This window comes from Enoplosus armatus, chromosome 24, assembly GCF_043641665.1.
Source record: "Enoplosus armatus isolate fEnoArm2 chromosome 24, fEnoArm2.hap1, whole genome shotgun sequence".
Taxonomy (NCBI): domain Eukaryota; kingdom Metazoa; phylum Chordata; class Actinopteri; order Centrarchiformes; family Enoplosidae; genus Enoplosus; species Enoplosus armatus.
Window position 1 is genome coordinate 11,162,405 of NC_092203.1, and position 23,775 is coordinate 11,186,179.

Sequence of the window (23,775 nt, forward strand, 5' to 3'; positions counted from 1 at the left end):
ATGTTGTTTGGTTTTGTATTATATTACTGTATGTACTTTGAGTGGGGAAATTATTTTTATTTCATTTCTCCTTCTGTATTTTGTCATCAGCTTTGTAGCTTTGTAGCTTTGCAGGAAGGGACCAGCCGCCAGTTGAATGCTGGGTAAATTTGGCTGTAGCTGGTAAGGTAATGGACATGGTCATTTACTTTTAAATCATTGTTTTTATTCTGAAAAGCTGAAAACAGGACATAGCAGGTGTTACAGACGGTTTTGTGCCCTGGTTAAAAAAAAAAACCTTCCTCATGTCTTCATCACAACATGGTGGAATGTATCTTCCCCCAAACACTTTGGTGTGTTTGTATGTGTGTGTGATATTTATTTATCTATTTAAGATAAACTGTACATTAATGTGTGTGTGTGATGAGGATAAATGAGTGTAAATACGTACAGGTGTATAGTTGTAGTTGTCTAGTCGATCAGCACGAGTTGTGTGAGGTAGATTTCACTAAAACTCTGGAAACTGTCAGTATTTCAGTTTGAAATCTGACATTTAAACTTTTGTTTATTTAAACTGTTAAACGCTTTTCGTTTTGCTATCTAATGGCTGTTTTTATTTTTACCCCCAAAAACTGGAATTTTATTATTTAGCGTATTATTTGATATATATTCTGGGGGGGTTTTGTGACCTAAGGAAATAATGTAAGCAAGTCAGCCAAAGTTTAGGTTGTTTGTTGTCTCCTGACTGTTGCAAGAGTTTCTAAATATCATATGACACTGTCAGCAGTGACAGCAGCTTCCTCCTGCAGAGACTCAGCTGCTGAATTACTGTAAACATCCAAAAATATAAGAAGTTTGTTTTATACTTGTACTTTTTTTAGATTGAGGTTCAAGACTCCAAAACAAAGTCTGAATTCTGTCAAAGGAATCGCACTCAACAACAGAAAATTAGAAATAAATTCTACTACTGTTAAATATGCACAAAATTTTGCTCAAAACATCCAAAATAATGCGGCCATAAAAACATGTCTGTTTGATTATTTCACTCATGTAGTTTCATCATCATGTAGCTTCAATAAAAAAACCATCTAAATTAAGTCCAATATTAAAACTAAAACAACTTGGAATGATGCATGGACACAAAATCTGACTTCAACCACTTAAAAAAAATAATAATAATAAAAAATATTTTCTTTGTTGAGTGCATCACTTCCTCTCATTTCAGCTGAAACACTCCTGATTATTATCATTGAAATCAATCTTAAGCTTTTATCTTATTTTAAAAATCAAGGCTTTTAGTGCAGAGAATGTGTTGACTGTAATGTATCACATGAATTATGATGGTTTGTATGTAAACACTTGTTCCTGCAGAGGACTCAGGAAACACTGAAAACACAACAGAAGGAGCTTTATAATGCAGACGGATTGTTTCTTTTTATCTGTAACATGCAGATGTTTTGTTTTTCCAGAGGTTTTGTGTGTTTGTAGCGTGTTGGAAGTTTGGATGTTGTTTTCTGTACAAACGAACTGAACCAGCGATATTAACAATCCACAATCCAGATTCTGTTCAAATGTAGGATACGTTTTTTTATTCCTCAGGTTGGGATCAGTTCATTTAAAGGAGATTGAAAAGAAGCACAAAACTGAACCTAAAAATTGCAATATTTTAAGGAACAATTAGCAATAGAAAAGTAATGATTGGAAATGAAGTGATCCCGACCTGCAGCTCCTCTCACTCAGCTGTCGTCTGTGATATGAAGTGATCTCTGTTTGCAGCTGCGACTCAAGTGTCTGAATGTAACGTGTTTGGTGTCCTTCTCTTTCTTCTTCATGTATATTTATGCTGCTTCAGATCAGGCTGTCGCAGGCAGTTCAGATATTTATTCACAGATCAAACATTTAATAAAAGTTATAAAAATCCATTGGGTGTCTGTATTTTTGCAGGTTTTGAAGCTTAGTAAGATTGTCTGACGTCTGACAACAACCAAACAACCCCCTCTGTTCTCTACCCCACTTAGTACAGTCCGGGCTCCCCTTGTATAAATTGATTTGAGTTGTTCCACTTCCTGTTTGACAGTTGGCCATTTTGCCTGGAGGTGACGAGGATGGGAGCACATGCTACCAAAATGTGGGTGAGTGCAATTGCATTTCAATCAATTTGAAGGTATAGAGAAATAAGACTGAATGTGTAGTTCTTTCATTAACTTATAGTTATGTCAGTATGCAAACTGAACTAACCACAAATGACTTTAGCTGTTAGTTAAGTTAGCATGCTTTAATCCCACATGTCCTGTTGTTTGGCTAAAGCCAACATGCTAAGCTTCAGAGGACCTGGCCTTGTTGACTGACATTTTCTGCTGTTTTTCAAACTTATGGACTTGTTGGAATTGAAAGGAACCGATTTACTTGATTTGTCGCGACGCGTTATCTCCTAAACGTTCATGTTGTTGATTGTCAATCACCGTAACATGCGGCTGTAGCCAGTTACCTGGATGATTGATTGATAATCAACTACGTGAACATTTAGGTAAATCGGTTCCTCACAAGTCCATAAGTTTGAAAAACATCAGAAAATGTCAGTTTGAATCTTAGCATGTTAGCTTTAGCTGAACAACAGAACATGTGGGATTAAAGCATGCTAATTTAGCTAAATGCAATTTGTGGTTAGTTCAGTTTGAATACTGACATAATTTACAAGTTAATGAAAGAACTACACATTCAATCTCTTTTCTTTATTTGTTCAAATTGATTGAAATGCAACTGCATTAACCCAAATGTGTGGAGCATGTGCTCCCATCCAGGGAGGGGGAGGGGGTCATGTTACAAAACATTATTCATATTGAAAATGAGAAAAAAAAAAAACCTCAATGTTTGTTTTCCTTCTATCCTCATCTTTGTTCCCGTCGTTATCTCTTGGTGCAACTTCCGTCTTCACTCGGCTCGTCTGGTCTTCTGTCACACCGGCCAACTTCTGGTCTTCGCTCGGCTCGTCTGGTCTGGTCTTCTGTCACACCGGCCAACTTCTGGTCTTCTGTCACACCGGCCATCTTCTGGTCTTCGCTCGGCTCGTCTGGTCTGGTCTTCTGTCACACCGGCCAACTTCTGGTCTTCGCTCGGCTCGTCTGGTCTGGTCTTCTGTCACACCGGCCAACATCTGGTCTTCTGTCACACCGGCCATCTTCTGGTCTTCGCTCGTCTGGTCTGGTCTTGTGTCACACCGGTCAACTTCTGGTCTTCTGTAGGAAATGGTGATTTTCTGGTCTTCTGTCACACCGGCCGTCTTCTGGTCTTCTACAATCTTCTGGTCTTCATCAGCAACGGCCATCTTCTGGTCTTCGTTTTCCGTAGAAATGTCCGGGACACGGGGGAGTCGAACCATCACTCAAACCCCGTCTATCTTCCAGTCGCAACGTTATCCATTACGCCACCAAATCGTAGCGCAAATGAGGCTCTTCTCTGGGCGCTTTTATTTCTTCACTTTGGGTGACAGACTTTAAAAATTCAGCAAAGGGATTGATTTCACAACCTTCTGACTTCAAGTCAGTCATCTAACAGCCTGAGCTATTTGATCAGACATTCTGTGTTATTTGTTTTAGAGCTTTTTACTTTTTCCTTTAGACATTGAACTTAAAAAATCAGCAAAGGGATTGATCTCACAACCTTCTGACTTCAAGTCAGTCATCTAACAGCTTGAGCTATTTGATCAGACACTCTGTATTATTTGTTTTAGAGCTTTTTACTCTTTCCTTTAGACATTGACCTTAAAAAATCAGCAAAGGGATGGATCTCACAACCTTCTGACTTCTAGTCAGTCATCTAACAGCCTGAGCTATTTGATTTGACACTGTAAAAATGTGTTTTAGAGGTTTTAACTTTTTCCTAACATAAAAATTCTCAGATTAAAGCAGGGATTGAACTCACGACCTGTGAACACCAGGTCAGTCTTTTATCACATTGAGCTATTTGGTTTGAGGCGCGAGTAAAACAATTCCTGTAGACTTTATCACCATTGGACACTTGACTTAAAAGTTAAAGCAGGGATTGAACTCACGACCTGTGAACATCAGGTCAGTCTTTTATCTCCCTGAGCTATTTGGTCTGAGGCGCGACCAAAAAAATTCCTGTAGACTTTTCCACCTTTGGACACTTGACTTATGCTGCATTCACATCGATTCAGGAAGATGGACAACACCTTCTGGATGGCAAAACAAACACTCAACAGATATGTGGCTGTGGCGATGTTTTATTGTTTACAAAGAATCAGGATGAGCTGTCATTACGTTGTTGATCCGAACTTTTCATCCAGTGCCACCATCAGCCACGCATGTGGACTGCAGATCTTATTGACTACTTCCTTTAGGAACTAACTCACTTCATTTATTGGTTTAGACACGTAATCCTGCACGGTCATGCTGTTAATATGTTAACCCTAACCCTAGGGTTTTTAGAAGATTTAAGACCAGCTCTATTTAAACGTGGAACTTGTGTGTCCAAGCCCTGCTTTGACTTCAAAGTCCAAACCACATTTTGAACTAAACTTAATAGCCAGAAAAGGAGCTAAAGAATTGGCACCTTTCATTTATTGTCACTTCTCTTCCTCCGACAGTCTAAACTAGGGTCTGTCTTATTGGAGCAGCAGAGACTCATGTGGGACGACGACAAAACTTAATGTGTTTAGCAAATGTTCATGTTTTCTGTCCAGACTGCTGAATGAACAGAGTGAGCAGGTCAGAGAGGACCTGAAGGGTCTGGACAGTGGTGAGTGTCTCTGACTGAAAGGGAACAAATGGCCTGTATTTCAGAAAGTGTTCAAATTTGTAAAGTTATTCTTCCTTTAATTAATCCATATGTACAATATTTTCATGTAAAAACAATTATGACAACGATAAAAACAAACAAAAAAGACTAGATTAAACACCCCTCTGTACTCTACCCCACTTAGTACAGTCCGGGCTCCCCTTGTATAAATTGACTTGGATTCTGTCACTTCCTGTTTGACAGTCGGCCATTTTGCCAGGACGTGACGAGGGGGGGAGCACATGCTACAAACGTTTGGGTGGGTGCGATTGCGTTTCAATTTGAACGTTTAAAGAAATAAGATTGAATGTGTAGTTCTTTCATTAACGTGTAAGTTATGTCAGTATGCATACTGAGCTAACCAGGAATGACATTTAGCTGTTAAGTTAGCGTGCTTTAATCCCACATGTTCGATTGTTTGGCTAAAGCTAACATGCTACATGCTACTTAATTGACAATTGTCAGTCGGTACACAGTTACCTAGCATGTTAGCTTTAGCCAAACACTAGAACATGTGGGATTAAAGCATGCTAACTTAGTTAAATGTAATTTGTGGTTAGTTCAGTTTGCATACTGACGTAATGTACAAGTTAATGAAAGAACTACACAGTCAATCTTATTTCTTTATACATTTAAATTGATTGAAAAGCAATCGCACTTACCCAAACATTTGTAGCATGTGCTACCATCCTCGTCACCTCCAGTTAAAATGGCTGACGGTCAGTAATGTTCCAAAGCACATTTATGATATAATGAAGCCCCTCCCTCAGACACCACCAGTGAGGTAATGCTCCAGGTATCAGGCACCAGTGGGATTTGAACCAGACACTGCGGCTGCTTGAATTTTGCAGCCATGAACGAACCCACCACGCCACTGAGTCCCCTTTGCCTTTAGGTTTGTTCTCTGGGCGCTTTTATTTCTTCAATTTGGGTGTTGGACTTTAAAATTCACAGAGTTTCATAAGAATTGAAAATACAACCTCAGACCCTCTGATCAGTCTCCTAACAGACTGAGACATTTCATTTGAGACAATTCACTACTCTCTCCTAGAGTTTTTTACTTTTTCCTTTAGACGGCTAACTTAAAAAGTCTCAGATAAAAGCAGGGGTTGAACCCACAGCCTCAAAACACAGACAAAGGCCTCCAACACCCTGCGCACCTTGTTCAGTAAGGTCTTCATTCTTTTATCTGGGTGTTGGATCTCAAATTTCACCTCAGCAACTACTTTAATTGCTGTATTTGTAAAACATTTTTGGTGAGAAGTTTTTGATACTAGAGCTGACTTTCATGGGATTATGTCCAGTAACAGGACATTTGATTTCTACTTTTCATATAATCAGCAGCAACTTTCTTCAAGAATACACATAACTCAGTAAGTGGTTTAATTGCTTCAGCACTCCCACCGTTTCATCACCTTCATGGAAACCACAGCTAATGATACAGTCACTTAAATAAAAAGCTCAGGTTGAGTGCTACAGGACATGCAAGTTTGTTTTCATTTTTCCACAAACATAAAATCATACTTTTAATATACAATTTCCAATGAATCAGTGTGTTTTTGCATTATTGCTGCAACAAAGACGAAGGCATGCAGAATCATTCTTAAATTTCACTGTTTTACAGCTGGGATTACTGGGGAGTTTACATTCAATAACAAAAAATATATATACACAAATAAAGTGACAGATTATGTTCAAACTCGATTTAAGCGCCATTTGGACTGGATTTACCTCTCTAGGGGAGGTGGGAATCCTTCTGGAGCACATACCATATGTACAGCTGCAATTACCTGCTGTTGTTCTGTGAACTTGTATTTTAAAGTGGGTCGCTGTGGTCTTTTTTTTGATATATATATATATATATATACACTACCGTTCAAAAGTTTGGGGTCACTTAGAAATTTCCTTATTTTTGAAAGAAAAGCACTGTTTTTTTCAATGAAGATAACTTTAAACTAATCAGAAATACACTCTATACATTGCTAATGTGGTAAATGACTATTCTAGCTGCAAATGTCTGGTTTTTGGTGTAATATCTACATAGGTGTATAGAGGCCCATTTCCAGCAACTATCACTCCAGTGTTCTAATGGTACAATGTGTTTGCTCATTGCGTCAGAAGGCTAATGGATGATTAGAAAACCCTTGTGCAATCATGTTAGCACAGCTGAAAACAGTTTAGCTGGTTAGAGAAGCTATAAAACTGACCTTCCTTTGAGCAGGTTGAGTATCTGGAGCATCACATTTGTGGGGTCGATTAAACGCTCAAAATGGCCAGAAAAAGAGAACTTTCATGTGAAACTCGACAGTCTATTCTTGTTCTTAGAAATGAAGGCTATTCCATGCGAGAAATTGCCAAGAAACTGAAGATTTCCTACAACGGTGTGTACTACTCCCTTCAGAGAACAGCACAAACAGGCTCTAACCAGAGTAGAAAGAGAAGTGGGAGGCCTCGCTGCACAACTGAGCAAGAAGATAAGTACATTAGAGTCTCTAGTTTGAGAAATACACGCCTCACAGGTCCTCAACTGGTAGCTTCATTAAATAGTACCCGCAAAACGCCAGTGTCAACATCTACAGTGAAGAGGCGACTCCGGGATGCTGGCCTTCAGGGCAGAGTGGCAAAGAAAAAGCCATATCTGAGACTGGCCAATAAAAGAAAAAGATTAATATGGGCAAAAGAACACAGACATTGGACAGAGGAAGATTGGAAAAAAGTGTTATGGACGGGCGAATCGAAGTTTGAGGTGTTTGGATCACACAGAAGAACATTTGTGAGACGCAGAACAACTGAAAAGATGCTGGAAGAGTGCCTGACGCCATCTGTCAAGCAAGGTGGGGGTAACGTGATGGTCTGGGGTTGCTTTGGTGCTGGTAAGGTGGGAGATTTGTTCAGGGTAAAAGGGATTTTGAATAAGGAAGGCTATCACTCCATTTTGCAACGCCATGCCATGCCCTGTGGACAGTGCTTGATTGGAGCCAATTTCATCCTACAACAGGACAATGACCCAAAGCACACCTCCAAATTGTGCAAGAACTATTTAGAGAAGAAGCAGGCAGCTGGTATTCTATCTGTAATGGAGTGGCCAGCGCAGTCACCAGATCTAAACCCCATTGAGCTGTTGTGGGAGCAGCTTGACCGTATGGTACGCAAGAAGTGCCCATCCAGCCAATCCAACTTGTGGGAGGGGCTTCTAGAAGCGTGGGGTGAAATTTCTCCAGATTACCTCAACAAATTAACAGCTAGAATGCCAAAGGTCTGCAATGCTGTAATTGCTGCAAATGGAGGATTCTTTGACGAAAGCAAAGTTTGAAGGAAAAAATTATTATTTCAAATACAAATCATTATTTCTAACCTTCTCAATGTCTTGACTATATTTTCTATTCATTTTACAACTCATGGTGGTAAATAAAAGTGTGACTTTTCATGGAAAACACAAAATTGTCTGGGTGACCCCAAACTTTTGAACGGTAGTATATATATATATATATATATATATATGTGTGTGTGTGTGTGTGTGTGCAAATAAACTAAAATACACTAAACTAAAATATAGGCCTATTTGGGAACCAAAAAGATGGCAGAAAGAAATGATCAGATGTGCTGTTGTAATGTCCGCTACATGTAGGTACTGCTATTCTCTTATCAGCCCTGACATCAGAGATAATGATAATAAGAATAATATCCTCGGGAAGTGCAAGGCACACTGAATGATTCAATACATGTTTCATGTCTGTGTGTTCAGATGTAACTGAGGTATGACTCTAAAAAGGAGTTATTTTACTCAAATTCACCCTCATACAGTATCTTTGCCTTCAACTCTCTGTCGCCCCCCTGTGGAAGCTTCTGATCTTTTCCTACTGAATGTTTAATACAGACCACATCCTGTAATTAAAGTGGATATTTGATTACCCACCTCCCCTTATAATGTTAATCATGTCCTGGGGCTTTAGTCTCTCCACTGTTCCTGCAAGCTGATTGGTTACTGTACTGACCTGAATCCAAAGTTAAAAGGAGAGTTTCAAGGTCTACAACATCATTCAGAGCATATTACATGATCAACTGAGATCTTATGACCTCTGAAGAAACAAAAAGTCTGAGAGAAAGTACAGTGTGAAGACGTGGATGAAGTCAAGAAACTCAGTTTTCGTCCTGAAACTCTGCACTCATCTGGGAAGAGAAGAAGGAAAAAAAAGGCACTGAGACACAAAGTAAGAACTGTAGCTTACAAGCAAAGGATGGGCATTGTTTTGTTAGACATGAAGACGAACAACATAATTTAGTATCTGAAAGTGACTAACTACTAGTGAGTCTTTACGTCAGCCACATGCAGCTGCAGGCAATCCAGCTAACACAGTCAGTAACAAATTAAATTAATAATAATAGGGATGCAACTATTATTATTTTCATTGCTTTGTCTATAAAAATCATGAAAAATGTCTGTTATATTTTTCATTAATATAAGCATTCAGAATCCTTTTCTCAAAATCCAAAGATATTCAGTTTACTATTATAGGACAAAAAAACCCCCATAAAATCTTTCCGTATCAATCCGTAAACTGTTTTTTAATTCAGCAATTATCAAAACAGTTGAATCGATTAATCTTTGGTTGGACATTGCTGTGATGTTAGCAGCACACTTTAGTTAAGCGGGCCGTGGTTTAAGTGCTATAATGCAAAATAGAGCAAATGATGGTATCGGTGGAGGGAAAGCCACAACAGTTAGTGTAATGATATGCTCCAGTATTCAGTGTACAGCAACAGATTAAACCTGCATCTACCTGAACGTCAAACTCTCCCAATCCAGAAATCAGATTGATTGTCTGAAAGCAGGAAGAAGAAAAACAGAGACAGACAGACAGCAGGATTTACAACTGGACAGACATCACACAGAGCAGACGCCTTAAAAAAAAAGTCCAGTCACATCACGGGATAAATTAATAGGGGAAATATCTACGTCTACGCAGGATGTGTTCAGGGACAGTATTGAGTAGAGGTCATCACACAATCGCTCACCATTTTTGCGCCATGGATCTTATATTAAGGCTGAGTTGGTTCTGGTTCGGTACTCACCACAGCGTCGATGTCTCTGGGGCTGACATACTGTGACAAAGCCTTGTAGTCGTCAGGAGACATCGGCATCATGTTGTCCTGCAGTCTGGACGGATGTCTGGACCAACAGGACAGAAGAACCTCCACATTACATTACCTCACTCTGTTCAATCTGTAACTAACAAAATGTATCACATTAATAATCATAAATATGTTTTTGTGACTGATGATTTCTCTGCTTACACTTCTGAGACGGATATGAGCTCCGTCTTCATGTAGCCGGTCCTCTCTGGGTTCTCGCAGTCCATGGGCTCCGAAGCTGGAAGTCAGTTAAACACAGATTAAACTTTAAAAATTTGAAAGTTTTGTATAAAAATGTTACACATATTGTTACTGGGTAAATTAAACAAACAGTGTGTAAAGTAATCAGTTGGGTGGAGTTTGGCAGTGGTGGAAAAAGTGTTCAGATCCTTTACTAGTAAAAGTAGTGATACCACACTATAAAAATACTGAATAGGTACTGAAGTATTGACAGCAAAATTTACTGAAAGTATCAAAATTATGCAGAAAATCTAAAGTGTTTGATGGTGTTTTTTTATACTGTATATAATATATTGTGAATGTGGTGGCAGTAGGGAGATTTGTGTTTGTAATTTAAATAAATAAGTTGCAAAAATAAATGCTCTAGAAATGAATGTCTGTAGCTTGGAACAAGGAAGAATAAGAATACTATAATACAATAATACTTAAGTAAATAAGTTCATTTGCATAAAAAAAAAAAGCTTCAGTAGCTTCAGTATTCAAATGTAGTAAATGTACCACTGGATTTTAGTGACTTACTCTCTGTGGGTTTGGGGTAGTACTTCCCGAAGGCCTTGTCTTTTGGGATGTTGGGGTAGAGGAAGCGGAGCGGGTTCTCGGGGATGTTCTCGGCGGCCATCACCTTGTAGGTGCGGATGATGTCGGGCAGAGAGACGGCGGACAGCTCCTTCTTTGTGTACGGCTCCACAGAGTGGAAGAGCGGCTTGTCTGGTTTCAGAAAGAGATGCGTTAAAAACCTGCTCTTCAACTCAAACTTTAACCTTTAACCCCTATTGATTAGAAAAAGTTGATCATCATGGATGAGTAATATCCACCTTATGTTTCCCAACAGCATCTTTAAACCTCCTGTCTAGTCCCTATGTGTTGACTTCTGACCACTATTTTGATAATCAAATCATCGTTTTATTCTTTTAAGCAAAAATTCAAAATCTTTGCTCACCGTGGACATCATGTTCGATCCAGGTGAAGGTGATAGCTCCCTCCCTGCTGCTCTCACTGAACCGGAGCAGGAAGGTACCAGGACACTTGTCACTCAGCAGAGCCTTCTCCCTCTCCTTACTGATGAAGCCCATGATGGAGCTGCACACAGACAGAAAAACACTCACACACTGAGAAAGGTTTACTCCTCTCCCTGTGGATGTTGTAGCACAATCACAACAGCGCTCACCCGTCGTTCCAGAGGGACAGCAGATGTCTTTTAATCACATCCAGGATTCCTTCGATCCACAGCCAGAAGGGAAAAGCTTTCTCATTGGCACTCTGCTGCAGGACAAATGAAAAGGGGTTTAGTTTAGCAAAGATACAATGCAGACATGTAGCAGAAAGAATAAAATAAGTATAAAATAAAATACAAACCTGAAAAAATAAGATCATGTCGAATCATAAAAGTCCTCAGAGTTTACTATATTTTTAATTAAAAACCAGCTCACCTTGCAGAACTTGGTCCAGGGGATTTGTCCCTCTGGGTTCCTCTGGGCTTTGGCTCCTACAGAGAAACAGTCAGGGTTTACATTACACTTCATTTTATCATTAGTATGAGCTTTGGTTGAATCAAGCTGTGGATGTGTGGCTTTAGTTGGGTTTTTGGGTTTTACCGAGCAGTTTGTCAGCTAGCATGTTGAGCTGCTCCTGGTTCAGGCCTCGCTTGGTGACGGAGGAGAACTGCCAGCTGAGAACCTCGGACAGCTGAGACCACTTCGCCGGTGGAGGAGTGAGGAAGAACTTCAGATTCTGAGGATGAGGAGAGAAGAAGAGGAAACTTAATTAATATGCATGTCAAACATTCCTGACAAGGATTTTTAAAGCCAATATTTGATAAAAATCGTATATTTCATGAAGACAACATAAACATTTGTAGCAAGGACACCTTAATGTTGGTTATAAAAGAGCTAAAATCTATTTGTGTGTGTGTGTGTGTGTGTGTCCTCACTTTGGGCTCTGTGGTCAACATGTTGTACCAGAGGATGGAGGCCCAGCCGCTGGGCAGCTGACATACGTTAGAGATGACCACAACAGGCAGAGACATGGCCTACAACAACAACAACAACAACAACAACAACAACCTCACATCAAAATCCAGAGTAAATAAGAAGCCAGTCTTTCATTTTTCCCAGGAAGGGAAGACTGTAGAGTGTCCCAGTGAATAATCTCCGACAACATAGAGTATGTAATGTTTGTGTTGAGTTTCTGTCGTCTGGTCTCACCTCCAGTTTGATGTTGAGTCCCGACTGGTTGAGTTGCAGCTCCGACTCAAAACTGAGCGAGTGAAGCTCCTCTGTGACGATCAGAGGACCCTGAACAAACACACACACACACACACACTCAGCTCACACAAAAAATAAAAAACACACGACAAAACTCGAGTTTTGTACGCAAAGTAATTATGCTTCTTTTAGACCTAAAATCGACAAAAAAATTTGTATTAGATAAAATTGTAAAGCTCTTCTGCAACACACATCATTAACTGAATACTTGAAAGTTGTTGATGATTAATAAGAGACTAGAAATAAGGTTTTTGTTTATAGAGAAATTAGTGTCTCATTGTCTCCATGCTCAATCTGCACGCTTTCATGTTAAGAGTAGATTTAACATTCATTTTTCTCCTCCTCATTTTTATTCTTAATCTTCTTGCCCTCTAACCAGTGGTGTAAAGTAACTAAGTACATTTACTCAAGTACTTTACTTAGGTACAGTTTTGAGGTACTTGAGTATTTATATTCCATTTTATGATACTTCTACTCCACTAAATCTCAGAGGCAAATTTACTTTAACTTCACTGCATTAATCTGCCTTCTTTAGTTACTTTTCAGATGAAGATTTTACATAAAAAACAGATATGACAAGTTATCTCAAGATTCATTTTCTTGTTATTTTCGGATACTTTGATAAATATCTTGTTTTGTTTTCTCATGAAGACCAGAGCAAGTATTTCTCTTGACAACATCAGCAGGATCACTGAGGCTCTTACCTCATTTGTTCGGTTGCCGGCAACTTTCTGCTCTTTCAGTTGCTGCGTGGTGAACAAGAACAAGTTAGAGACACAGGTTTTTACAAGACTTTGTTTCACACGTTTCAACTTCAGCCAGTTTTTGATGTGTGTGGTTTTTATTTGAACGTTTTAACCCGCCAGCTGCATTCCTCATCAAAATTACAGTTTTATAACATTTAAGTTTTCTAATCCCACTGTGAAATGATTTATCCACTAGCTAAATCTAAATAATCAAAAACTCTCAAAAATTAAAACCCACCACAATTGAATGCCTTATTTTATTGAACAATAAAAATATATCAAAGTACAGTGCATCCGGAAAGTATTCACGGCGCTTCACTTTTTCCACATTTTGTTATGTTACACCCTTATTCCAAAATGGATTCAATTAATTTTTTTCCTCAAAATTCTACACACAACACCCCATAATGACAATGTGAAAAAAGTTTTTTTTTAATTTTTGCAAATTCATTAAAAATAAAAAACTAAGAAATCACATGTACATAAGTATTCACAGCCTTTGCCATGAAGCTCAAAATTGAGCTCAGGTGCATCCTGTTTCCACTGATCATCCTTGAGATGTTTCTGCAGCTTAATTGGAGTCCACCTGTGGTAAATTCAGTTGATTGGACATGATTTGGAAAGGCACACACCTGTCTATATAAGGTCCCACAGTTGACAGTGCATGTCAGAGCACAAACCAAGCATGAAGTCAAAGGAATTGTCTGTAGACCTCCGAGACAGGATTGTCTCGAGGCACAAATCTGGGGAAGGTTACAGAAAAATTTCTGCTGCTTTGAAGGTCCCAATGAGCACAGTGGCCTCCACCATCCGTAAGTGGAAGAAGTTCGGAACCACCAGGACTCTTCCTAGAGCTGGCCGGCCATCTAAACTGAGTAATCGGGGGAGAAGGGCCTTAGTCAGGGAGGTGACCAAGAACCCGATGGTCACTCTGTCAGAGCTCCAGAGTTCCTCTGTGGAGAGAGGAGAACCTTCCAGAAGGACAACCATCTCTGCAGCAATCCACCAATCAGGCCTGTATGGTAGAGTGGCCAGACGGAAGCCACTCCTTAGTAAAAGGCACATAGCAGCCCGCCTGGAGTTTGCCAAAAGGCACCTGAAGGACTCTCAGACCATGAGAAACAAAATTCTCTGGTCTGATGAGACAAAGATTGAACTCTTTGGTGTGAATGCCAGGTGTCACGTTTGGAGGAAACCAGGCACCGCTCATCACCAGGCCAATACCATCCCTACAGTGAAGCATGGTGGTGGCAGCATCATGCTGTGGGGATGTTTTTCAGCGGCAGGAACTGGGAGACTAGTCAGGATAGAGGGAAAGATGAATGCAGCAAAGTACAGAGACATCCTGGATGAAAACCTGCTCCAGAGCGCTCTTGACCTCAGACTGGGGCGACGGTTTATCTTTCAGCAGGACAACGACCCTAAGCACACAGCCAAGATATCAAAGGAGTGGCTTCAGGACAACTCTGTGAATGTCCTTGAGTGGCCCAGCCAGAGCCCAGACTTGAATCCGATTGAACATCTCTGGAGAGATCTGAAAATTGCTGTGCACCGACGCTTCCCATCCAACCTGATGGAGCTTGAGAGGTGCTGCAAAGAGGAATGGGTGAAACTGCCCAAAGATAGGTGTGCCAAGCTTGTGGCATCATATTCAAAAAGACTTGAGGCTGTAATTGCTGCCAAAGGTGCATCAACAAAGTATTGAGCAAAGGCTGTGAATACTTATGTACATGTGATTTCTCAGGTTTTTTATTTTTAATAAATTTGCAAAAATCTCAAATAAACTTTTTTCACGTTGTCATTATGGGGTGTTGTGTGTAGAATTTTGAGGAAAAAAATGAATTTAATCCACTTTGGTATAAGGCTGCAACATAACAAAATGTGGAAAAAGTGAAGCGCTGTGAATACTTTCCGGATGCACTGTATCTAAAGCGAAAAACACTCTTCTTACCAGATGTCTGAACTCGGCTGCCAGGCTGCCGTTCGACTCCTCCATGTTCATAACTTTGGTGTTTGTCCCCAAAATGTTGAACTTCCGAAACCTGAGATTAGCCACGACATCGATAAGTCAATTAATTAGGTTAACAATCATTTATTCAACATTTTCATATCACTGTCCTAATTTATGTTTACTTAATAATAATACTATAAGTGGAAGTATCCACAGTAGATGTAGTTGTGATAGTATTACTTGAGACATACTTGAATGTGTGTGTGTGTGTGTGTGTGTACATAGTTTTGAGACGTACCCTTTCTTCTCTGTAACATCTCTGGAGGAAAAGTGAAGAGATTTATTTAACAACACGTTCAAACACATGCAGGTATCAACAGTTTTAAGCAAGTAAATGAACCTTTGACCGCAGCTTACTTATCAAACACAGCCTTGACTTTCAGCTGGTAGTTAAACTCCTGCAGCTTCACCAGGAACCTGAGAGAACAGAAACAAAAACAAGATATTCAACTGAAACAGGAAATGATGCAGATCTGCAGAGGAAGAGCGGGCTTGAAAACAAACCATACATTATTTAAGAAATAGGATGAAATGACTTCCTGTAATAACAGATATTGTCTCTGCACGTTGTTCTTGATGTTTTATTTGGGTCATTTTTCACACAAAAACAGGATAAATTCATAACACAAAGCAGAAAAAAGAAAAAAAAATTTAAGTTGAAGCTCAGTTTTGACATCAGTAATGTGTTTTTTTTTGTTTCTTACCGGAGTTTCACAGTGAACTGGACACCTGTTTTCAGCACCAGGGGTCTCTGTGGGTGGGTGGGCATGCAGGGCTGCCTCTCTACAACCAGAGAGCTGCACACACACACACACACACACACACACACACACACACATTATTGTTTCGTACATTTTGATTCCAAGACTACTACAGACAAAAAACATTATTTTAAATATTTATTTTTTAATCAATAATAAGGAGATGAATAACTTGCATGTAAGACGTTCCCTACTTGGAGAGGAGGTTCTTGAGGAGTTCCAGAGCTCGGGCCTCCAAGAAAGCCTTTTTCTGTGTGATGGGGTCGCTGTCGTAGGTGAATTTCTGCTCCAACTCCTGCAGCTTCTTCAGGTGCTGACGAACCTGCTGGAGACTCTCTGCTACGGCTGTGAACCTGCAGGAGGAGGAAGACGAGGAAGATGAAGAGGAGGAGGTAGAGGTGGAGGGAGGAGGAGGAGTAGAAATATAGGAGGGGGGAGAAAGAAGAGGAAGGAGGAGAGAGGAGGAGGGAGGAAGAGAGAGAGAGATGAGGAGGAGGAGGAAAGAGGAGTAAGTGGATGAGGAAGATGAAGAGGAGAGAGGATGAGGAGGAGGAGGGAGGAAGAGGAGGGGGTGGAGGAAGGAGGAAGAGTAGAAATATAAGAGGTGGAGGAGGACGAGGAAGGAGGAGAGAGGAGGAGGGGTATTTGTTTATTTATCTGTTGTTGTTGTTGTTTGTTTGATTGTTGTTGTTGTTGTTGTTGTTGTTGTTGTGGACGCAGGAAGTCTCACCAGTTCTGCAGCTGGTCCACGCAGGCGTTGGGCGGCCCGCCGATGCAGGCGATCTGCTGCCGCTGCTTCCACTCGGGCAGCTCCTCAGAGATCAGGTCTGACAGCAACGCCTGACTGACGTTCAGGAGGTCGGTCAGCTGGATCACCACGTCCTGACAAACAGTGAGGACAGCATTTCACAAACAGCTCGTTCATTTCACATCATTTCACCAAACTTCTCAGTATCAACACGTCTCCGTCTGCTCACCTGTCGTTTGGCTTTCAGGTCAAAGCCCATCCTCCCAACTGTCATCCTCTCTTTCTCCAGCTCCTTTGGTGTCATGCCGTTCATTTCATTCTCTACAGAAACACAAATAAATCAGAGTTTAGCTTGTCTTAGCTTAGCTTAACTATCTTTTTCTATACTTTTTCTTACTGTAGAAGAAAACATATGACCGACCCCCCCAGGGAATCACAACTTAACAAAACATCAAATATTTACATGTACACCAGTTTCTCCAATTTGTGAGACATTTTTCTCACCTCTGTTCTTCAGAGTGTTGATTTTAAAGTCGTACTCATCCTGCAGATCTTCTAGGTTCTTAATATTCTGATCCGCCATCTGAGGAAGAAGATTTAAAGATTGTACTAAAATCTGATCCTCAGGTGCATCACATCAAGAAAAAGAAAAGACCAGATTCCTGTGACGGAGTTCTTATTCCATTTCGTCTTACCTGGACTCTGTCTTTCATCTCCTTCACTTTGTTGTCCAGCTTCTGTTTCTCCACCACCATGGCCGACACCGTCACCTCACCCTCCTGCTGCAGACAGGAAGGGGACACTTTACTAATAAAGTTTTAGTAGAAAAAAAGCTTTGGGACAATTAGTTGTGTTGAGTGTTAATTTATCATGCACATTTTACATGGTCTGCTGACCTGCTGTGCACTGATTAAAAGTAGATAATTTGTTAAAATCAATTAACTCGAAGTGTACCAATTGAACATATTATATTTATATTTAGTGCAGTAAAGCAATAAAAAAGGTGTTTTGGCTTTGAATATTTCACTCGTTATAAAACAATTAAAACATTTACAGTCAGTGGATTGTATTCCACTACAGTGACTCTATTCTAAGACATTTTTTAAAAAGATAAAAGATGTTCTGAGCTGCAGGTTTTACCTCGGCACTTTTCGCAGTGGCCAGGATCTTCTGCTCCTCCTTTAGGTTTCTGGAGATGATCATGGCCATGTGGACCGGATCTTCCTGGAACCGATCCTGGTGAGACAATCGCTCTACATTTAGAATTCATCACCAACTAAACTACTACGCATGACACAAAGAGATTAGTCTCTGGTCCAGCTGGGTCCAGGGTCTGACCTGCAGGTTCCTCTTAATCTTGCGGATGTTGTGCTGCAGCAGGAAGTTGTTCTCCAGGGCGAAGCGGCTGTGTTGGTCGTCCAGCTGAGCCAGGAGGTCGTGGAACCTGACGGTAGCCAGAGAGTCCTGAAACGCCACCGTGTCCCTTAAGATGGATAACTTCATTAATAAGAGAAAACCCAATTCTAAAGGGGTCACTGATAAGGTCTGATGTCAATTAATTTACATTTATCTAATTATTAATGATTCTATATTTCAAATAAATACAAATCTTTCTACTTTCTACACAACATTATGAAAAGCAACATCACCAGTGAAGAGCTGAAATAATAAATCTATTAATCATTTATTTGCTTTTCGTCATTTTTCAGGCAAAGACGCCGAATATTGTGATAATAATAATGATTATAGATTATCAAATGTGAGGATTTACTTTTACTGCTTTTTTCTGATATTAAAGTAAAAAGAAGGTAATTTAAATATCTTAAATAAGTTAAACTGTTGGTTTGACAAGACAAGACATTTAAAGATGTCACCTTTGATTTTGAGAAATTGTAATGAGCAGTTTACTCACCATTTTCTGACATTACATAGACAATCAATTAACTAATAAATTGAAAAAGATTAATCAAAATAAACAGAAACCCGTCACTCAAGTTTCCACACAGTGCAACAGTCAGTGTTTGTCGTCTTACCAGTCGATGCTCTCAATCCACCTGCTCAGGTACTGTCGGATGTCCATCGGGAACGAGTCATCGTACAGCTGGTCCACCTGCTCCAGGTACTTGCAGTCCAGCATCTGGAGCTGGCACCACTGCGCCATCTTCTGGTGAACAAGAGCAGCTTCATGAGGGTTCAGGGATCCAGCATTTACAAGATATAATAACTGTTTATAATTGAATGCAATTTCTTCTTCAAATTACAATGTGCAGTACTACTGTGGCTTCAGTTTCACACATTTCTCAACATGATTGTATTTCGAAATTGTGGTGTTGCAACTCCCTACTGCATTATGTTTTCCTCATCTAATTTACGCTTGCTTTGTTGTATTCTGTCCCTTCTTACCTCTGCAACCTTCCAGTGTTCCCACAGCAATCAATTAAGTTTCATCTAATCCCTAAAGTCATCTTAAAACCTTGAAAATATAAGAATAATGCAATAATTTAATCTGTTTCCCACCCTCCTTCCCCAGATGTGAAAAGGTCAGGGAGTTCTGGAACTTGAAGGAATCCAATGTTTTGCTCAAGTGCACTTCAGCAGAGTGAAAGGTTTAAATCCATCTCCTCTCTTTACTCAATACACCAAACCAGCTGCTTGTTTCGAGAAAGAAACTTGAAAATCAGAACTGCTGACTCGATAATTACTATGGGCCAAGTCCTTGCTCCTGCCTCACTTATTTCTGCTCACAGAAAAATTGTTAAATCAGTAACTAAAACCAAGAGGTTTGAGGATGTTAATTCAGGTTTAGATGAAAAGTCCAACATCTGAGACTTTAGAGTCGTGTGTTAAACATTTTGTGCTCTTTTAATGGAAAATCCAAAAAAGCAAGACAACTAATTGAAGAACATAGCCACCCTAAAAAAGAAAGACGTGGATTTGACCCATTCTTGCATTTGAAAAGATGAAGATATTTAGACAGATTAACTGCAACAGGTTCATAAAACTTCTTCAAAGCTTCTTCAACTAAACGAGAAAAATTAAGGTTATTGTTGCATCAAACCTTATTTTGTATTATTCAACATTTTCAATAACTCAATGTTATTATTATTATTATTATTATTATTATTATTATTAATATTCTTATTAATATTATTATTATTTTCATTATAAGGTGAATGTAGGAGGAGAGGTCCTCATAAGTTTCATTTCCCCCACTTGTGTCACTCTGCCTCCAGCAGAGTCTAAAAATATCCTCCAACAGAAATCTTCCTGGACTCACCTGGCTAGATGTCACCTGGCTAGTTTTCGCAAACCAAATTCGGTCAAGAAATGTGATTCTTTTAAGGATTTCTATATCGCCATAAATACCAGCGTCATAGAATAAAACATAACACTTTATCCAAATGGTTATTTTTCACTGGTGAATTCGGCCTACATGTAATTCACCTGGTGTAACATATAAAATATAATTAATTACGACATTTGAGACAGTTTGGCAGTTAATAACTAACGTTTCAGACTCCAAGTGGTGTGTGAATATTTTTCACTGCTGAATTCGGCCTACATGTAATTCACCAGGTGTAACATACAAAATGTCATGACGACATGTGGGACAGTTAATAGCTAACGTTTCAGACTTCAAGTGGTGGGCGGTGACGGATTCCGTAAACGCCGATAAAAAGTGGAATTTTTATAGAAATAACTGCTGTTAGGTATAGCGCATATACAAGTGGAAGCTAGCGACGTATAACTGTCCTTTAATGCCTTTCTAAGAGTTGTTATTCGTTTTACGTTATCGACTAACGTCAGCAAAGACGAGTTCGACTAGCTAACGTTACTTAATTTCGTAGGTTAGTTGGCTTATGTGTATCTCAATAAACGTGAGTGAACAGACAGGGCTAACGTTAGCTACATATCGTCACGGCGTGAAGAAGTAAGTTGTTAAACTTACCTTTTATTTTGAGGAAACGTGTGTAATTTCTGACAGAAATTAAGTTTTATTGCCGTACAGGTTTTTAGAAAACTGTGCAACGAATGTGCCAGCCTACTTCTGTAAATGAAGTGTGTCGAACAGAACGGAAACAGCTTCAGCCAATCACCGATTAGAATTTGTGACATGTGCCCGCCCTTTTACTTTTGACAGCCAATCAGAACGATGGAAAACGGCTGTTCTGTCAGTTAGCATGCATTCCATAATAACGTTTAAAACAAAGTGTGTATATTGGTTTTCTTGTAAATTTAGCAGTATGAGATCAAGACTGAACACACGCTTTATTTTTTCATAGCCTCTAAAGGTGTCAAACTATTTGCAAAATATATTTTAAATGACTAAAAGCAAAATAGTGTAGAGTTTTCGGGGGGGGGAAAGCCAATAAACATAAGAGCTTACAGTGACCACGTGTTTTCAGAGAAAGAGAAAGTAACCCAGACACCCATAACTCTGAAACTAAAACCTATGATAGTTTATGATAAACATCAGTCTGCACATAGCTATGGTCATTTTATCGAAAATAAGATAATTTCCAAAACATATGATTTGAAAATAAGACTTTATTTAAGAACAAGAAATAAATGTTAGATAATAAAAAACAGATATAAACACTTTTTCTACATGTGTCATGTCTTACTTCTGGAAACTTTTAATTGGTCACAAGATAAATATGAGGAGTTTGCAAGATTATTAATAGGCTAGAAAAGTTAGCCTAAAACGTTAAGTTGTGTTATCTCTTGGGTCCTCACCTTCTATGCAAATAAGACAAAAATTTAGAGGTGAAAACTAACTCATAGACTTCTCACACTGTGATCATACTGTAATCCATGCATGTGAGTAATAATTCTTCAACTGACAAGTCATATGCATGTATTTGTCCAAATTTAGGCATTTATAGTACATGTATGATGATTCATATACATATACAGTGTACACACCACCAGTAAACATGTCTTCTGACAGAAGCAAATATCTAAAGCACACAGGTGGAATGAATTCTGACCAATTTAAAAATGTAACCCCCTTTTAAAAGGTCATGTTCTTATTACCTCAATTTGAAAACAGAGCACACTGGCGCCATCTTGTGTCAGAAATAAGTAACATTTTAAAATATATATTTAAAGTTGACATTTTACAACTCCTGTGTAAAGCAGATTTCACACATCACTGATAGCAGATAACCATGGAGAAAGAAACATCCTTGAATGATGTCACATACAATTTGGCCTTTATTAGTGATAATGTGACATTTTAGTCGCATGTTAATGCAGGTAAATGCAAGAACGGCTGTTGGTGCTTTCAAAGACACAAAGATGCATCAAAGATAATCTAAGAGCTGTTTTTACTCTACAGAATTACATTTTCAAGTGAGTGTGTTTACTTTCTGACTTCAGGCTTTGCACCATCCAAACAATATCCATCCAAATCCTCTTCTGTCATTACCTTTCTTTAAAGGCACTTATCCTCAAATTTCTTATGGTAACAATTAAAAATCTGAAAATATCAAAAATATCCACCATAACATGTTATTTAGTCATTTTAAGTGGAATAATTCTACTTTTTTGCAATGAAGATCATAGTTTTTTTCCGTATTAATCTGCCTTATCTAAAGAAAACTGTCCCTTTGGAGAGATAAAAATAATGAAACAATTAAAAAAAGGATAACACTTTTTTGCAGGAAAGCTAACCCATGTGCACCAAATAACTTGGATGGACATTTCTCAGCAACATGTTCTGTCATGTGAAAAAAGTTCAACGTGATACTGTGTCACTCACGGACGTTCTGTTCCAACTGCAAAACAAAGACTTTTGGGTCAGAAACCCCTGTGAAGCACAACAACATCTGCACTCTGCTTCAAATCGAGATCAAACCTCCCTCTGAGAGTTCCTGCCCTCACACTGTAATTGGCTGATGGATCCAAAACTTCCATAACTCCCCTCTCAACAAAGGCTGGTTCTGATTTTCTTGAGGTTTTTGTTCCATGGAAGGAGGGTTATGGTTAAAGTTCCTCCATTGGGCAGTTGAGTTCACAGGTCTGGTGTTGGTGTGAAGCTATGCAAATCAATGTATTATTGCTTCCTAACTGCATAAAATTCTTATCTTTTTACCAGCTATAAACCAGTATGACTGAAAAGCACCACACACAGCTGAATGCTAAAGAAAGCGTTGATGTGCCTTCAGCTGCAGTCCTTCTAATGTCCACTAGATGCTGCTCCACTCTGACTATAACAGGAAAATCTGGAAAATTATTGTGAACTACCACTAGTAGCTCGATGTGACATGTTTATATGAGCAGGTCCTCATCTTGTTTGTAGCTTATGCCTTACTTGCATGCACAGGATGATGCATGCGTGTGTAAGGGACCATGTACAATGTTAAACATAAACTATTTGATGTCTTGTACCAGAGTTTACATTAACGCCTCATGCGGTGAATGTACTTCAGGGTGTACAAATACTGCTTTTCAGTCTGGTGTCAAGTTACTCTTTATCCTACAAACGTGTAGTGCATGCAAGCTACAAAACACGAAGGAGAAATTGCAAAATGGCAGAGAAGAAGACAGAAGAAGAAGTAAAATATCATTAAAAATCAGCTTTGATATTTTATGACACTGGAAATGCATTCAACTTTAAGGCCTCAAGGATAGGCTTGCCTTGATTGACAGGTCTCTCAGCCTATCACTTGTCATGATGCTATAAGGGACGACAGGGCAGCCATCACAGAGTTAAAACACTGCTGACAAACTGATTAACTTTGCATGTTTATAATATGCCACACAATCCACCACAAAGAACATACAATTGACAGAGTAAAATCACAACACACCTGCAACAACGTCCTTAAAAAAAGTGTCTTTCTCTCTTACATCACTGTGATGCTCTTGAGAGCAGATCACAGCGAGGAGTTTGCAAACAAGCTTCGGGATAGGGAAGGGCGATCTGTCAGCTCAGAGTCATTAGGTTCATGTTTTTCAAAATAAAGGCGCACATGGAAGACGCCCAGCAGAGTTTGTTCTGGTCAAGGCTGAAATCAGGACACGTTTTCATAAGACAGGAGGACAGGAAGCAGCAGGAGTCTATCTATCTATCTATACTAGTTACTGAGTC

General features: G+C 39.3%; 1 protein-coding gene across 5 annotated transcripts; it reads right to left on the reverse strand.

Annotated features, from left to right (window-relative positions):
- Positions 1-8,294: 8,294 nt before the first annotated feature.
- stat1a (signal transducer and activator of transcription 1a) lies at positions 8,295-20,725 on the reverse strand. Of its 5 annotated transcripts, XM_070930551.1 has the most exons (25): positions 20,629-20,725; positions 18,713-18,843; positions 18,018-18,162; positions 17,820-17,915; positions 17,375-17,461; positions 17,184-17,262; positions 16,909-17,000; positions 16,662-16,813; positions 16,126-16,284; positions 15,875-15,967; positions 15,528-15,587; positions 15,409-15,429; positions 15,111-15,201; positions 13,118-13,159; positions 12,354-12,443; positions 12,080-12,178; positions 11,745-11,880; positions 11,580-11,635; positions 11,318-11,409; positions 11,090-11,229; positions 10,669-10,857; positions 10,072-10,147; positions 9,850-9,946; positions 9,558-9,599; positions 8,295-8,946 (listed from the first exon to the last, which is right to left on the reverse strand). In XM_070930551.1, the coding sequence occupies exons 2-25, from the start codon at positions 18,838-18,840 to the stop codon at positions 8,917-8,919; spliced, it is 2,292 nt and encodes a 763-aa protein (XP_070786652.1). In that variant the 5' UTR covers positions 18,841-18,843; positions 20,629-20,725; the 3' UTR covers positions 8,295-8,916. The 5 variants fall into 5 exon arrangements, with proteins under 5 accessions (XP_070786652.1, XP_070786654.1, XP_070786653.1 ...); XM_070930553.1 differs by lacking the exon at positions 9,558-9,599; XM_070930552.1 differs by lacking the exon at positions 9,558-9,599 and having other exon boundaries at positions 11,318-11,412.
- Between the last annotated feature and the right edge of the window lie 3,050 nt (positions 20,726-23,775).

Excerpts from the sequence above, each read along its gene's own strand:
- stat1a (XM_070930549.1), bottom strand. The coding sequence starts at position 18,840 with ATGGCGCAGTGGTGCCAGCTCCAGATGCTGGACTGCAAGTACCTGGAG. Across the intron at positions 17,001-17,183 it reads CAACACTCTGAAGAACAGAG|AGAATGAAATGAACGGCATG; the intron begins GTGAGAAAAATG and ends GTGTTTCTGTAG. Across the intron at positions 9,600-9,849 it reads CCAGAGACATCGACGCTGTG|ACAATCAATCTGATTTCTGG; the intron begins GTGAGTACCGAA and ends TCCTGCTTTCAG.